At 40.1% G+C, this 16994-nt stretch overlaps 1 protein-coding gene across 2 annotated transcripts in view; it reads right to left on the bottom strand.

Moving 5' to 3' along the window:
• The window catches only part of CERS6 (ceramide synthase 6), a 261185-nt gene extending 244477 nt beyond the window's left edge, over positions 1–16708 (bottom strand). The window contains exon 1 of one of the 2 annotated variants that reach the window (XM_012650710.1): positions 16354–16708. In XM_012650710.1, the coding sequence (XP_012506164.1) occupies positions 16354–16523 (170 nt within the window). In that variant the 5' untranslated portion in view covers positions 16524–16708. The remainder of the gene's footprint in view (positions 1–16353) is intronic. The other variant, XM_012650711.1, reaches the window with a different exon arrangement.
• Between the last annotated feature and the right edge of the window lie 286 nt (positions 16709–16994).

The raw sequence follows: 16994 nt of genomic DNA, 5'->3' as shown, positions 1-16994 counted from the left end.
AAAAAAATTTTTTTCTAGTGTGGCAGTTAATGTGTTAAATCAAGAGGCTTTATAATTTTAAATATTCAAAAATGTCAAATAATTTTTGTAGCATTATTAATCATGTGAGACACTGAAACATTTTAAAGTCAATAAATTAAAATTAATACACCAGAAATTAACAAATATTAATAGTTACTGCCAAGATAATACTGCACCAAAAGATTGATTGTATATTGTATCATTACATTTCCAAGAGAGCTGAAAAAAAATTCATAAGTTCCATTTAAAACTAGTATGAAAAAACAATTATCTCAAACATGCATAATTTGGAAAAATATTGCTATAACACAACCCTCAAAAAAACGCTCTGGGAAAATTTGTACCTCAACACTACAGCATTAGAACCATTTGAACATTTTAAGACTCACACATTTTAAAACTGGGGGTCAAAGAATATTGAACATTTTATCAATGAAATATATTATTTTTAAAGAAAAACCTTTCTATTATGCTATGAGTCTAAAAACAATAGGAGATTTTAACAAGTTGATTTTAAGGTACACTCTTTGTAAAAATAAGCAGAAAGAGATCTAATATTTTCTGTTAATTTAGGATTAAAAGGCATGGATAGGAACCAGCACAATCAATACATAACATTACAAAATAATGAGAAGTAGAAAGTAAACAAAAAAGAACTACCCACAGGAATATAGGAAAGCTTTAAATAAACAATTTTAAAGAAACTGCAGGTCATGTGATTGTTCTTCAAAAAACAAAAAAAAAAGTGGAAGAGATACTAAGGTTCAGAAAAGTGATTATAAAACTGCAAAAGAATGCAAAGATAACAGTATAACAGAAAGGAAAGGTTTTTAAAAGATTACAGAAACATTAAGAGCAATAGAAAAAATTAGCAAATGAACATGAGTGAAAAAGATATGTGGTAGGTAGGAGTGAAGAAAATTAATCAAACATGGAAAAAATTAACAATATTAATATGATTATAGAGAAGATGGATGTGAAAGGAAGACAAAAGAAATCTAGCATATGTATAACTGATATTCCTGAAGCAGAGAAGACAAAGGAAATTGAAGATATATCCAAAGGCAGAATAGAAAATTTTTCTTAAATAAGAAAAATTTAGATTGAAGGATACATGGTTTTTAAGGTGAGTATAATTTCTAAAATGCAAAGCACTGCAATAAGATACCATTTTCAAAACAAATACAGTATTTCAATATCACGAAACAATACTTAGTGTTCAAAACACCTGGCTTTTTCAAATCCAAAGTATATGATAGCTTTGATTCCCTTGTCTCAAACCACAAATCATGTGAGGCCATCCACATTCAAAAAACAGGACACAGAAGCTTGTCAACAAACTTATACACCTATTCTACTTAAAAAAAATTACGTAAAGGCACTGTATTTTTGTCCCTTTACTGGTGCCTACCCTTACAAAACATTATCACTAATTAAACAAGATTGGAAAGAAGATAGGTGTTCTCACTATGGTCTTTCTCTCACATTCTCACAACCTCTTCCCATTCCTTTTTAAATAATTTATTTAATTTATTAAATTTGACAGCCAAACACTAAGATTTTGTACATAAACACACACACACACACACACACACACACACACACACACACGTCTCCAAGCATCTGCACAAACTTAACAGAAAGCAGCAGGCCGGCTCTGCTGGTAATGGCAAGTACCAGAGCTTGTGTTTTCCTCCATAAAGAGCCAAAGACCTTAAGTGGAATAGAGGGTTTTGTCACATAGATTAGTCTTTTCATCTTCATACTGCAAATAATGTTTCCTTAATTTATAAAAATATGTAAAAACTAATAAAGGAGGAAGCTTCTGGGGTACTAATAATGTTCTATTCTTTATCTGAGTTCTGATTACTGAGCACACAGTATATTCACTTTGTTGTGACAATTCGACAAAGTGTACATTTAGGCGTACTTTGTGCATGTTTCTGTATGCACAATATACATACAGAATAAAAACCTTACTTTAAAAAAAAAGCACTGTCTAAGAATGCCATATGAGTGACGATTACTCAGTTGTGTGGTGGGGTTTACAGCCAATACCCACTGGGGTATAATGGTGACTGAACACGGCTTTCTCCAAGATGGAGTTTTAAGCTAGGGTTCTATGCTCCCTTTTGCTGTATACACAGCAGAGCACCAGTCAGTGCCTGCACTCAGGCTCTCGATCTCTCTCTCTCTCCCCCCCAAACCTCCCCACAAATCTGAACACTGGGCCTCAGGACCAAAAAGACTGTGTTTAACTTTACCTGCAAAGGCAAGTATAATCGGTTGTCAACATCCCAAATATGTCATCATATGCTATTTACTTTAGCAGTTCCCATTCAGAGCAGCATGCTAACTCTTTTAGGTTGGCTTTTAAAATAGGGCAGTAAGAAGTTTCTAGCAGCTAAGTGCATCCAATTTAGCAAAGCTTTTGAAAGGACTAAAATTCCTTAGATTTGACCCGAGTAAAGGATTAGACATTGGCTGGAAAATGGAATGGGGACTGATGGAAAGAAAGGCTAACCAGGTTTGGTTCTGCTTTTAATGCAACATTTTTGTCTCATCCTCAACTCCAAAAAAGGGGGAAACTGCTTGCCAAACAATAAACTCTTGTTTTTAAATTATGGAACGCAATAACTCAAATTTATTTCTTTTTTTTAAAATCAGAAAAACAATCTAAAACCATGAAGTTATCTTTGAAAAGAGAAAGAATATTTTTTCCATGTTATTTATTACATATTTTTTAAACACCAAAAAATTAAAGTTAGCAAAAGTTGAGATGAAAGCTCTTATTAACTATCCTTCTAAGTGGATTTGCCCCAAACTCTCTATGGCCCTGGGAAATATGAGTAATAACAGAACAGCTGGTACCCAGGCAGGGCCAGGGCCAGAGGTAAGGGAGATTTTCCCTTCCCAGTCAGGAGATTCCTTTTACCCAGGAGACTTTGGCTTCGAAGACAGAGTAGGTTCTGAGTAAGAGGGGGAAGTAAGAAGATACAGCTGCACTAGGGTAGGCAAATAGGCTCCAGCAGTCAAGGGAGTGATAAGCCCCAGTCCTAAATTGTTACCTAGGTGCCCTCTGCCCAGTCTTATATGGCTTGACACTGTGCCAGGTGTGGACCACAGAGGGGTGAGGAGGGCCACAGCACAGTACTGACACTGGCAAGCCTGTTTGCCTGCTTAGAGACCCATAGCTAAAGCCTGCCTTGGAGGGAGGCAATGTCAGAGCTGGAATTTCCTAGCCCTTTCCTCATTAAACTCTAAGATAGAGTTCACTGGCATGTTTATTTCAGGAGCCTAGTTCTTTCAAACAAACCATACCGAACACTAGCAAAAGTAAGCTTCACACACTGTAAAACTCAACAAAACCATGAACATAAAACACACACACATAAACCACTTGACTGCCTGAACCCGCCTTGAAAATACCGTCTGGTTTAACAGCCACCACCTGCATGTCTATTTCTGTTTCCTCGCCAGTCCCTTTGCAATTCTGCAAGCAGCCATTTAAGTGTGGGAGTTTAACAAACTAGGCTTATCACACCCTGGGTGAAAGTAGGAGGAACACAAAAAAGTTTATGGTCTCAGTAACGCAGACCGGCTAAGGAGGAATTAGCACACCAAGACCTGGCCCTGGGTATCTGCGGAAGGAGTTCTGCTCTCAGGAGCTCCAGCCCACACTTAATGGGAAGTTCTTTGATCGCTTTTTTAAAAAAGGCACGAAATGTGGTTACATGGACAGTGGGTGCAGGCAACACGCCTCAAACCCCAAGGACGCTTCTTCCCACAAACACCCTAAGCCATCCTTAGGGAGAGACAGAGTAGCCCTTTTTATTGTCAAAATGCTCCTGACTGGTGGCCAGAATGGGTTTAATAGGGTGAGCAATTAGGGAGGGTGAGCAATTAGGGAGGGTGACCAACTGTTTTGGTTTTCCCTGGGACAGTCTCAGATAAAACCAGAATGAGATGGTCACTCTACCAAGGCACTGCCTGGGCTTCCACGGCAGCAGGCTCTGCCAGGTCCTGAGTGGGTAGCAGACAGCAAGTCACATCACTCTCTGGGCTCAGTATCTTAACACATAAAATGGAAGGTGGAACAGCGTTTTTATCTCTGCCAGTATTTCTCAAAGTGTGATCTTCAGATCATCTGTGCCCTAAAACAGTGTCTGGCAGTGGTATTCCAAGACAAGGGGGATGGAGCCGTGTACCCTGGTGGGGAGGAGTATTTTATCACTTCTATCAATTCGTTGTTTAGAATTGGCTTCACAGAGTGCTAATAAAAAGAAGACCAACTTTTAATTAATTTTATTATCTTTTAAAATCCTCTATAGGTAATATACCCCCTTATTGCACATACCCAAGGCAGACTGTACCCACCCCCCCAACTTTGGTACACCACTGTCGTCTGACCCACCAAAGACTTATGTCTTTGAATGAATAAGTTTCAATTTCCTTTTTAAGTAGAAAGTCTACAGCTCTATTAAACTATGACTAAATTATTAATCAAGACTGTTTTTGGTAATTTGTTGTTCTACAGCATTGTGGTTTCATCTTTTCCTTACTTCCTCATTTAAAAGACGACCCACCATAAATGGTATATTGGATCACCCTGAGATGCCTCTAGCAAAGCCTTAAAAAAATTATCAGGTTTGTTAAATTATTTACATGGCTAACTACTTACAAATTATATTTAAACTATGCAGAGCTGGAAAAATGCCTCTAGTTGAAAGCAGATGCAAATTCCTTCTGAACCAATTTGGTCAGACTAGATCAGCCACATTCATACCTGTGCAAGTTCAAATGTGGGGGTGCAGATTGATTTCTCTTAAAGAAAAAAAATACATAAACGTATTATTTCAGCTAATTTCAAATGTTTGCATTTTCATAAATATGATCCCAATGCCACTAGAATGAGTTTCTTTTTGTCTTAAGGATCAAATTAAGATAATCCACTAGGCGTAAAATTCTGAAAGAAATCAATAAATGTCAGACTCAAAGCTTTCCTATTTCTGAGCTGTCTGAATATTAATGTACAGTCTCAGCAAAGGGTATATCACATGAGTGTGAAGTGGACAAGGCCCAGTTCTTCACTAAGCTGCCAGGGTTGTTTTCTGCCAGCTGTAACTGGAAGAATCAGAATCTTCCTTGCAGGAAAAAGAAAAGAGAGAGAAGAAAAATAATACGGAAAGTAACACATAAATAACTGCAACGGCACCCCTAACCAGTGAAAATAAGAGTCTACATCATACAAGAATGGGGTCCTCATAAATGTCCATGACATAAAGTTAATGCCAGTAAAGGGTTTCAGAAGCCAGTGTAGTTTTGACATAAAAGGCCTATGAAGTCTCATTTTTTAGAAATACTCAGAAAGTGACTATGTATGTGTGTGTGTGTTTGTGTGTGTGTGTGTGTGTGTGTGTGTGCATGCACCTTGAATAAACCTGAAGAACAGGTAATCACTGCTTCAATGAGCTAGGCACTGCCCTGAACACAATGCAGGTATTATCTCATTTAATCTTCACAGCAACCCTGTGAGTTTCAGATGGAAACTGATCTTGGAAAGGTGAAGTAGTTTGTTCCTAGACCTCTAGCTAGCAAGTGGCAGGCCCAGAATGCAACCCAGGTCTTAAATCAATATAAATGCTAAATGTGATGTCTGCCAATACCAGTGGTTTAATATCCAATCAATTTTCCCTTGAAACTGTGTGCAATAAAAAAGGACTATCGGGGCCAGACAGGGGGCAGGAGGAAGGTGGGGATATCTGCATAAGGCCTCCCTTCACTGAAACACAGCTTCCTTAGAAAACTCCAGCTAGAGGGAGACCATCTTTCCAGGGCTTTCTCCAAAGGCACAGAAGCCAGGGCAAGAGCCAGGCTCAGTGGCACACAGCGGCCCGTCACTTGTTTAACACCCCACCCTTAGAAATGGTTTTCTGCCATCAAATACAAGCAGGTTCCTGGCATGCAATCCTCATCCCTAAGAGTTGAGAAGAAAAGGCTTAGTAGAAGCATTCTCCTCCTTCAACAGGCACAGTGCTACAGACTGGGGCTTCAAGGCCTGTCTAAAACTCTAAATATTTACTCTTCAACAGAACAAGTAAATCCTCCAGTTCCATGATCAAATATATACACAGGCCCTACTGCTTCCACAAGCTGTACCCCCTCCCCACACCCCCAACCCTTCACACACGCCCAGGACATTAAATCACATTACTGAACATTATTTCTGAAGTAGGTACTAAATATTGTACTCTGGTATCAATTATTTTCTATACAACATGTGTTTTTTTAAGGACCAGTTTTAATTGAATCCCCTTTAAATGTATTTTCATACTATCCTCCACGATTGCAAAACAGGCATATTCCCCGTTTTACAAGTGAAGACACCAAATTTCAGAGAGTATGTTGCCTACTACTGCATAGCTGATAAAAGGCAGCGTTTGGATTGAAACCTAGGTTTCAATCTTTCTGATATCCCATCCATTCTCCTTTTAATTCTAGTTAGGAATATACATTTTTAATTAATTGCAATAAATGTACAAAGCAGGAACATAATTCAAATGCACCGTAACCATCAAGCCTACCCATGCACTCAAAGATATACACACACCCACTGACACACAAAGCCCTGTTAGTCTCCCAGTCTCCAAACTGCCTAAATGACTGATTGCTCCTTTCTCAATTTTCCTTCACTCAAGCTATTGTGTCCAAAACTGCCACTCTCAGTAAACCAGCAAGTCTTTATTCTGCTTTGAAATGGTGATCTATTAAAATAAGATCTACAGAGCCACTTAGACTAGCTGGCAGGGTTTACTCTGCTACTTGCCAAACTGTGTCCCTGGACAAGATTTCAGATGGTTTTCTTAATCCCCTCCCCGACTCCTAACTCAGTGCTGTTCCTCTTCTCAAAGGACATTCCTGTGTCTTTAAAAGATTTGTACCCAATGACAATAAGAAACAAGGGAGGGATAGGAGGGAGAGGGAGAAATAGAGGAAAAGAAAGGAAGAAAGAAAATACAATCTTAACCACAGTTTCAGGACAGCAGCAACAGCTGTATAACCTGAAAACCTCAAAGATGTGAGATTTATGCAGACAATGGCAAGTCACAAATGTTATTCCTAGGTCACTGTGTGAAAAAGGTTACCTAGAAAAGGAATGTATCTCTCCTGCTAAAAACCATTTGTGTATCTCTAACCCCACTTCTGCCAAAATCAAGCCCCACAATCCTATTCTGAGTTAATAAAAGCAAAAACAGGAAGAGCTAGCAGCAGTGGCCCAAGAGAAGTCCATTTTGAAGGCCAGTAGTGAGGAAAAGAAAGCTCTCTTTAAAAAAAAATGCTCGACATTCTCACAGATGAGTTACGAAAGCAGCATTTTATACAATGACAAAACATTAGAATGAACTTCAAAAAATGAATATTCACTAATATGTACCTGCCAATGCTTACAATCTGTGTTTATAATATGCAGTATTTGAGAAAAATCAGCTTCAAGTATTCAAATGTCTTAATCACTTGCTTATAAAATGCATGTAAAGTTAAAGTGAAAGGGAGAGAAGAGGGTCAAATCTGATCTTAACCCATCCGAAGCTTCCACAGGATATAGCTGTGGCCTAGGTCACTTCCCTTGTAAGAATTTCATCCCATTTTCCTGGTTTGCTTTAAATGGATTGTGTACTCAGCAGGACGCCTTTACTCCAATCCTAGGGACCCTCTGACACTATGTCATATTAACAAATGGACTTGAAGTAAGTTGTTTGGTTCAAGGGCCTTCCAAAAAAACCCCAAGATACTTAAGTGCTTTCTGGATTTTTAAATCTTCGCCGCCCAAATACCCATGCCAGAAGATTCTGGAAAGAAGAGGGGCTCTCCTAGATCTGAAAGGAATTAGGCATTTAACAAAAAAAAAAAAAGGCAGTGTTTGATGCAACTGGGATCAAGAGGACCGGGATGTTAGTTCCTAACTAGAAAAATGTCAAGCCTAGAAAATGAAGCCAGTTATTTCTAGTATGTGACTTTTTTAAAAGTCAATAAGCCTATTATTTATTTTTAATTGTGGTAAAATAAAGTACACCTAACATAACATTTACCATCATAACCATTTTTAAGCAGACAGTTCTATGTCATTGATCACATTCACATTGTTGTGCAACCATCACCATCATCCAGAACTCTTTTCATCTGTCGAAACTCAAACTCTGTGCCAGCTCCCAGCCCCTGGCAATCATCATTCTACTATCTGTCTGTCTCTATACATCTGACTGCTCTAGAGACCTCACAGGTACCCAGAGGCAGAATGGTTGTGTCATATGGTAATAATATTTTTAATATTTTGAGGAACCTCTATACTGTTTTCCATAGCTGCTGCACCATTTTATATTCCTACCAACAGTGTACAAGGGATCTAATCTGCCCTCCTTCTAGCCAATACTTTTTATTCTGTTTGCTTTGTTTGTTTGTTTGTTTTGATAGCAGCCATCCTAATAGGTATTGTTTGTTTGTTTGTTTTGATAGCAGCCATCCTAATAGGTATCAGGTGGTATCTCATTGTTGCTTGCGGTGCGTTTTTTGTTTTTTAGAGAGAGGGTCCCTTGTTCTGCCATCCAGGGCTCGAGCACTGTGGCGCAATCATAGCTCACTACAGCCTTGAGCTCCTGGGCTCAAGGGATCCTCGTGCCTCAGCCTACGGAGTAGCTGGGACTGCAGGTGTGTACCACCACAGTGAGCTAATTTTTAAATTTTTTTAGAGAGACAGGGTCTCGCTATGTTGCCCAAGCTGATCACAAACTCCTGGCCTGAAGCAATCCTCCCACCTTGGCCTCCCATAGTGCTGGGATTACAGGTGTGAGCCATCACATCTGGCCTCATTGTTGTTTTGATTTATATTTCCCTGATGATTAGTCCAGGAAGTCATTTTTAACCAAAAGTTCAGAAAGATAATTTGAAAGAATGTATGGTCCATCCCTGAGTTTTCCTTCAGAAAAACCCATTCATTCTTGATGCCTGTCTTCTTCCCAGCTCTTTCTCTGCTTCGCTCTCTATAATAAAGCATGCATATTACCTACATCATCCTCCTGAATACATCCCTCCCACTATGCAAAATCTGACCAGCTTTCTTTCTGATGATGGTGACTTAGCTTATGGGGGAAAAGTAGGAGACAAAGAAAAGAGTATGAATATGTGACCAGAGAAACAGACCAAGACAAAACCATTCTGCATTAAAAATAAAAATAACAACAAAAAAGAAGGCTACCACTTTTCTACAAGAAAAAGATAAAACTGCATCTCCTCACCCCAATGGGAAAATATACATGAATTCACAGAAAGTGAAATACCAACGATTAATAAATATTTGAAATAAGTTCATCATAAATAATACAAAAATGCACATTACAACAGTAACATTTCTTTCAAAGTAAAAATTTTTTCAAATGATAATAATCTGCATTCTGATAAGGAAGTGCAAATGGATATAATTTCTGGACAATTTGGAAGTTATCAAGAACACTAAAATATTTACCCTTTTGGGCTTAGAAATGCCACTTCTAGGAAACATTCCTTGGGAAATCATCAGGAATTAAAAGACTTATATACATATACTGGAAATAGCCTAAATGTCCACAAAAATATGGGGACCAGTTAAGTAAATTATGGTACATCCATAGCATAAAATAACGTACAGTCATTGAAAATAATTTTGAATAAGTTTAATTACATGGAAAATGTTCAGATTAAATCATTAAATGGCAAAAGGCTGCATATAAACAACATATATAGTATGATTTCATGATATTTACTTTAAATTAGAAGATTATCAAAATTATTAGGTCAAGAAACCTAGTTCCAAATGCTTACGTTGCTATTTTAAGTTGTACAAGGTTAGGTGTATTTCCTAAATTCTCAATCCTTAGTTTTATCTGTAAAATTGGGTAAAAATTAGTATCTACCTCCCAGGACTTGAGGGGAAATTAAATAAACTATGTAAAGTAATAAGGTCATTAGGGAATAAATATTAATTGTTGCTATTATTTTCAAAATTTAAAAACTTATTCATTAAAAATGGCTGTCATTCACAATAGTCAAACATCAAACAAAATAGATGGTAAACACTAAGGCAAAGCTTCAGACCAGGCATGCAATCATCCACAGCGTTACTAATGAGATAACCCAAAAAGACACTGCGCAAGAATCACCCTTTTGTGTTCAATCACGCCATAGCATAGGTGTTTGGAGCAGTCAATAAGGTGATGGTGTCAGGAAAGAGTGACACAAAAAAAGAGACAATGAAATCATTTAAAAATAATATGGGGAAGAAAGCAAAGAATAAAATCTTAGGAATAAAGATTCTCAGGGCATCACTAATATAAAAGGATCTTTGTACAAAAAGAGGCAATCTGGATTACCTTCAAAAAAAATTAAGAAAAAATGGTTCCTAAAATACATAAAGTGACATGACTAGTTAACTGGCAAACAAAATCTGGAACCCCATCTCTGGACTCAAAACGGTTTAAGAAATGAACTGATCCAAAGAAGATGAAAGAGGGGGAAAAAAACAATAAAATTTTGAGAGTCCTGACTTTGTAAGAAATAAATAGAAAATCTGATTTCACCTGGTGATAAAGGAAGAAAATGTTAAGTGTATGTAATAAACCTTTGAAACCTTCAATATATGACGCGGACCTAGATTCTAGTCCTCACCAACAAGATTTAATCAGGTGAGTAAAACACATGAGGAAGGCCAGGAGTGGTGGCTCCCACCTGTAATCCTAGCATTTTGCAAGGCCAAGGTGGGAAGATAGCTTGAGGCCAGGAGTTTGAGATCAGCCTGAGCAACATAGTAAGACCTCATCTCTACAAAAAAATATTTTAATCAGCTGGGTGATGGTGGCGCACACGTGTAGGCTCAGCTACCACTGGGTAGGCTGAAGCAAGAGGATTGCTCGAGGCCAGGAGTTTGAGGTTGCAGTGAGCTATGAGGACGTCACTGCACTGTAGCTCAGGCAACAGAGCAAGACCCTGTCTCAAAAATAAAATACAATACACAAGGAAAGCCTGAGAAAGGTGCAGTGATGTCTCACAAAGCCATGAGACTGGTACACTGATGGAAGAAATTCACCTGAAATTCCATTTTCCTTCCACCAGCACCTGCCCTTCGCCGTCAGGGAAGACCAACCACTTCTGAAATACCTTACAAACTAGGAATCCAGGAGAAAACTACCCACCCCTGTCCACAGAGAATTCAGGTATCTCCAACAGAAAGTCGTAAGTAAACTCAGGGTATTAATTTCATAATCCTTGATGAAATTAAATCATTGTGATAATTTAAAGTTATCTCCCCTACCTTCCCTACCTTCTAAGTTACTGCCCATTAAGAGTAACGTTATGCCGTTTACTCACAAATCGACCTATTACAAATAGCCAAACTACTGCACCCTGTAAATGCAAACCTTTCATTTTGCTAGATGAGAAAGCTGTACTAAAGTTCTGCAAAGAATACCATCTCTTTGATTTCAGGTTGTGTTCCAACAAAACATCCACCGTAATTCAATTTTCCTATTCCAGTCAGAAACTGTAGGAAGCAACCTATTTGTGTCTGAACCCAACTCTTACCTTATACTCTAGTCTCTGGCAGAGCAGGTATCCACAGTTTTAATCTGAATCAATCACACCATCATTTAACAAGCTAATAAGATACATTTATAGGGTTTAATATCTAGCAATGATTGCATGAGAAAAACCATGTCTGTATGCAAGTTGTTCAAAAAAACTCCTTTAAAATATATCTGATAATATCAATCTCTTCATTACAAGGTACATTATAGGAACATCTAGGAAGAAATTCTTTAAGTAATGAACCTCACCTGATACCCCACTTTTTCCTGGAAGTCATTCACTCCTCTTCTTTCCCCTTAACTACTAGGAACACATTCTCATTCTCATTCTCATTCTCTCTCTCTCTCTCTCTCTCTCTCCCCTTCTCTCTCTCCTTTTTCCCTCTCTTTTGTGACACTGTTGTTGCTTGAAGGTTTGGGGACAGCAAATCATTCTTGGACTGAATGAGCCAAGCCAGACTATTTGGTATCAGCCTCCTTAAAGATGACACTCCTCACATACTTTGGCATTTTGAAATCCAACCTGACAGGAATGAGCTTCTCATTCTCACCCAGTCATCACAAGAGGGGCCAGGTCTATTCTGAGTTTCACCTAAAAGAGTCCTTCAAAAAGGGAACAGGCCAGGTGCGGTGGCTCACGCCTATAATCCTAGCTCTCTGGGAGGCCAAGGCGGGCGGATTGTTTGAGCTCAGGAGTTCAAGACCAGCCTCAGCAAGAGCAAGACCCCGTCTCTACTAAAAAAATTAGAAAGAAATTAATCGGCCAACTAAAAATATATAGAAAAAATTAGCTGGGCATGGTGGCGCATGCCTGTAGTCCCAGCTACTCGGGAGGCTGAGGCAGAAGGATTGCTTGAGCCCAGGAGTTTGAGGTTGCTGTGAGCTAGGCTGACGCCACGGCACTCACTCTAGCCAGGGCAACAGAGTGAGACTCTGTCTCAAAAAAAAAAAAAAAAAGGGAACAATTGCTTTCTCTGCAGAATTTTCTTTGTTGGTTATTCTGAAATATTATAACTTTTTGAAGCACAAATGATAATAGCTCAAGTGATTCTTTTAACTCAAAATACAATTGAGAAATACAATATACAAAACCATTGACTAGAATATTTCTATAGAAAAAAAAAACCTCTTTATTCTTAGAGGATTTATTTCTGCCTGCCACAAAAATGACATTTGGCCTGCTTCAAAGTTTCATGAAATAATAATTAGTAAGCTTAAAATACAGAAGGCTCACAGGAATCAGAAAATTGGGAGGGTGAAAGCAACTTCAGATTACAAAGGCCATTTGCTTCACTGTATACATGAGAAAATAAGAAGAGATAAATTACAAGGCTGCCCCAGTGTGAGGTTAAGTTTTGATAGAATTTGAGTGTTCTGATTCCCAATTAATATTTTCTGCATCTTTCTCCTAAATCCTTGGGGAAGAAAATGCATTAAAGTTACCATTTGTAACAATAACTCAAAGATTTTTTATTTCAAACAGAGATTCAGCAGAAATCTCACATTTATGAATACCACAGGAAAACACATTTTTGAAAAAGTGAGGTTGGAAGAAGCATTTATTAAAATTCCTGAGAATGGCTTCCTGGGCCTAAACAAGCATTAAGTCAAGAAAATTCATCAAATAGATGATAATGTTATATTATTAAATAATATTTTGTTCTTTGTCATCAAGTCAACAATATAATATAACGGTATATGCTATAATTTTCATTCTAAGAGAAACCATCCAGTTGTTTTTTTAAACAACAGATATTTCACTCTGTCAGCCAAGTAGCATCTACAGTGGCCCTTCTCATCTGTACTGAGAGTTAAGTATAGTATCAAGGCTAGGCTAAAAACCACCAACCTTTGGGCTATTCAGAGGCTTGGCCAAAGTCATTGACCTTAGGCTGCTCCATTTTTAACCAACCATGCTGGGCTTCCATATTGCTGCCCATATGCTCCTACAAAGTGGCATATTCTGGCCATGAAGGCATCTACTGTCAACACCCCAACAGCGAGGGTGAAAACTAAATGATAGGCCTGTTCAATTGAGCAAAGCCCAATTCAGTCAATCCTTTAGTTTTTCTCTTTACAGAAAGAAGTACATAAAACTGAGGAAAAGGCACGCAAATTCACAATTTTAGCCTCAATAAGACATTACTGACCTCCTTTAGTGTAAAATAAAAATCTTAGATAATCAGGTATCTCCTAGATATGTTCTCAGCTTTGAAATATGTGACAATAGAAGCATAAAAGGAATAGAATCTCAAAGGAATTATTCCTATTACAAAAGCATTTCATTTTATAAAGGGATTCACAACAGGCTTCTTTAAATCATGTTATACATTATAGAATACTGAAAAAGAAAATTTATGCATAAAATGTTAGAAGGATACTGACAGTGAATTCTATCAGTGATAACAATATTGGCTGGTTCAGTTGTATTGATTCAGGCCCTTGAGTTTGCTACTGAGATGAAGATTACAGAGTGGTTCCAAGAATGCATCATTTAGGTTTGAGAAGAGGAGAAACGTGCAGAACTTCTAACTCTGGGTATAACTATACCCTGGGATTTGGGGAAACCTAAGAGAATCTGAATGGTTAATAAAGACAGAGCTGTCACTACTATAAAAAGAACCAAACAAGACACCTTTCCAAAAATCAGTAGCATCCTGTGATATATGTGCCATATTGGATTACTATTGTCAACATTAACCATAAACCTTCACTTTCCATATAGGCCATTAAAACTCTTCTACTTGAATCAATGACCTGAAGGAAAATGACCAACTCTGTACATATCAATACAAAGACATCTGCTGTGACTGACTTCTTTGTGTAAACTGTAAATCAAGTCATTGGATCACGCAAAGGAAGAAAAAACGTTCAGGAAGAGGAATAATGAACTTTCAGTTTTCAACTATTACATTAGTGTTTTATTTTTTTAAAGGCAGAGAGAGTCTAAGTACAAAGCTATCTCCATTCTCTAATAATTTTTTTCAACTAATGAATAGCCTGGAATCAGCATAGAAGAAGGATGTCAGGAAAATGCAGGTTTCTGCATACAGGTCATGCTTGTGTTCTCCAAAATATGAGTGCACATCTCTTTTAAACACATTAGCTATCTAAATGTGAGCACAGCTGGAATTTATCAGACAGAATTTATCAGATGGCACTCTGCAGTTGTATGTGGATCCCCTACTATGTGCCAACATAGAGCAAACTGCGGTTCCTGAGAGCCGGCCTTTGGAGAGACTGCAAGATTAGATATGAGTTCATATTTTCCATAAGTAAAGATTTGCTCTAGAAGTAACTCTGAACCTGAAAACACACCCACTTTTTTCACAGTAAGTCTCAGCTCAAGATAAGATCGATGACATATCTGTATTGGACTCCAAATCATTTTAAAATAGGAGTCTATTCCTTTGTGCAGGTCAATTTCTGCATGTGACCCGTTGACTTCACCTCAAGTAACAATACTGCCCATTGAAAAATACACCTTCCCTAAACAAAAGATACTTTTTGTTTCCATGAAGCTTTGTAGCCATTTGCACTTGCAAATGGCACAAAAGACACATTCTGCCACCCTCAATAGTGGTTTTAGGCAAACAGAAACAGCAAACAAGATAACAGAAACAAAATCAAGGTGAGCTGGAGGCCGGGGCAGAAAGGTGGAATGGAAGTGAGAAACGGAATCTAAACTCTACTTCGTGATCTAAGAAATTCAGCCTTTTCTGTTGAATTGGGTGGGAGGAGGGATGGGTAAAAAGAAGGGGAAGATGATGTTTTCTGTTGCGAAAAAGTGTGTGCTGCAGTCCTGGTTTTTTATCAATAGCACCCAGAAAATGCTTGGCAGGCAAAATCTACTTTAGTGACTAAAACTAATTCAATGAGAATAACACAAGTTTGTGTGTGCCACAATGGAGATATCCAAACAAATCGAGGAACTATACAAAAAATTACATGACAATTTTTCAAAATCTTAAGTGTCTTCTGATGCCAAAAAAAAAAAAAGTTTATGATTATTCCCAGGACACAGCTATCAATTTAATATCACCATTTTGCAAGCTATGTACCCATCCTGCCACGTCCTCTTTTAAAGAAACCGCTGATAACCTGGAGTGCTATTGTCACCTACTTCCCAGCATAGGGGCCTGACAGTGTCGAGGATGGAAACCAAATAGCGACCAGAAGCCAAGGAGTCCCTGGCGTATTCTTTTGAAGCACAGTCACTACAATCCCTATGCCAGAGTGTAAAGGTTGCAAGTGCGCGCGGTTCTTCCTCCTTCCCGGCCGCGCGTCCGGAACGTCCCTGGCTGTCAGGTGGGTGGCGGCGAGCCTCGGCGGGGAAGCCCTGCCTGGCAGCGCCGCGTGCCGCGCTGGTGGACCGGGCGGGTCCGGGGGGCGGCCACCGCTCACCTTTGTTCGCCTGCCCTCACCGCGAGGAGGAAGTCGAGCCATGGGGAGTAGGGGAGGCGACCCTAACGCTCCGCCGCCCCTTCCCGGCGCCCGGGAGGAAATCTGTAGGCAAGCTAGCCCCTCTTTGACTCTCAGAAAGCAAGTCGGGCAGAGGGGTCGGCAGCCCTTCCCCAAACACAAGGGCTGGGAGGCGTGAACGCGAGCGCTGGGGGCGCGGGGGCGTGCGCCACAGAGCACGCGAGTGTGCGTGTGCGCGCGAGTGTGTGCGCGCGTGTGTGTGCAGGGGGAGGGGAGGAGGTGCTCCAGCCCTTCTTACCTCTCGAAGATGAGCCGCACCATGAAGATGCAGAAGGCCAGGGGGAAGGCGAGATAGAGGTCCTCAGCCTGCGGGAAGGTGGCTTCCTCCGTGTTCTTCAGGTCCGCCCAGGTGACATTATGCGGGAGCCAAAACCTCTCGTTCCAGAACCAGGCTAAGATCCCTGCCATCTTGCTTTGTCCACTCCTGTCCCGCGGCTCCCGCGGCCCGCCAAGCTCTCCGCGGCGCAGGGCGTCCGGGAATGCGCGCCCGGCTGGCCCCGAGCTTGTGCCTCCGCCGCTCCCGCCCGCCGCCGCCGCCTCCGCGGCTGCTGCTCTCGAAGGCTCGCGGCGAGCCCCGGTTCTCTCCTCCCTCTGGCCGCGCTGGGGAAAGGGGCCGCCTCGCTGTCACATGGCAGCCCGGGCCGCTCGCCCTGATTGGCTGGTCGTCGCGTCAAGCAGCAAGGCACACGCGGCCAGCTCGCCCACGCCCGGAGAGCAGGGCGCCGCCACTGCGCCCTGGGCGCAGGGCACTGCTCCGGGCAGTGCTGTCCCGCTCTGCGCTCGCTGCGCTCTCGCTTTGCGCTCTGGGCAGCGTCCTGGAGCTGGCCCCCCAAATCCGCCCTAGTCCCCGGCTTGCTCGCACATGCTCAGAAGGCTGGC

Source organism: Propithecus coquereli, unplaced genomic scaffold (genome assembly GCF_000956105.1).
Source record: "Propithecus coquereli isolate 6110/MARCELLA unplaced genomic scaffold, Pcoq_1.0 Scaffold34, whole genome shotgun sequence".
Classification (NCBI taxonomy): Eukaryota; Metazoa; Chordata; class Mammalia; order Primates; family Indriidae; genus Propithecus; species Propithecus coquereli.
The sequence above is the reverse complement of the archived record's forward strand: the minus strand, read 5'-3'. Positions and strand labels throughout refer to the sequence as shown.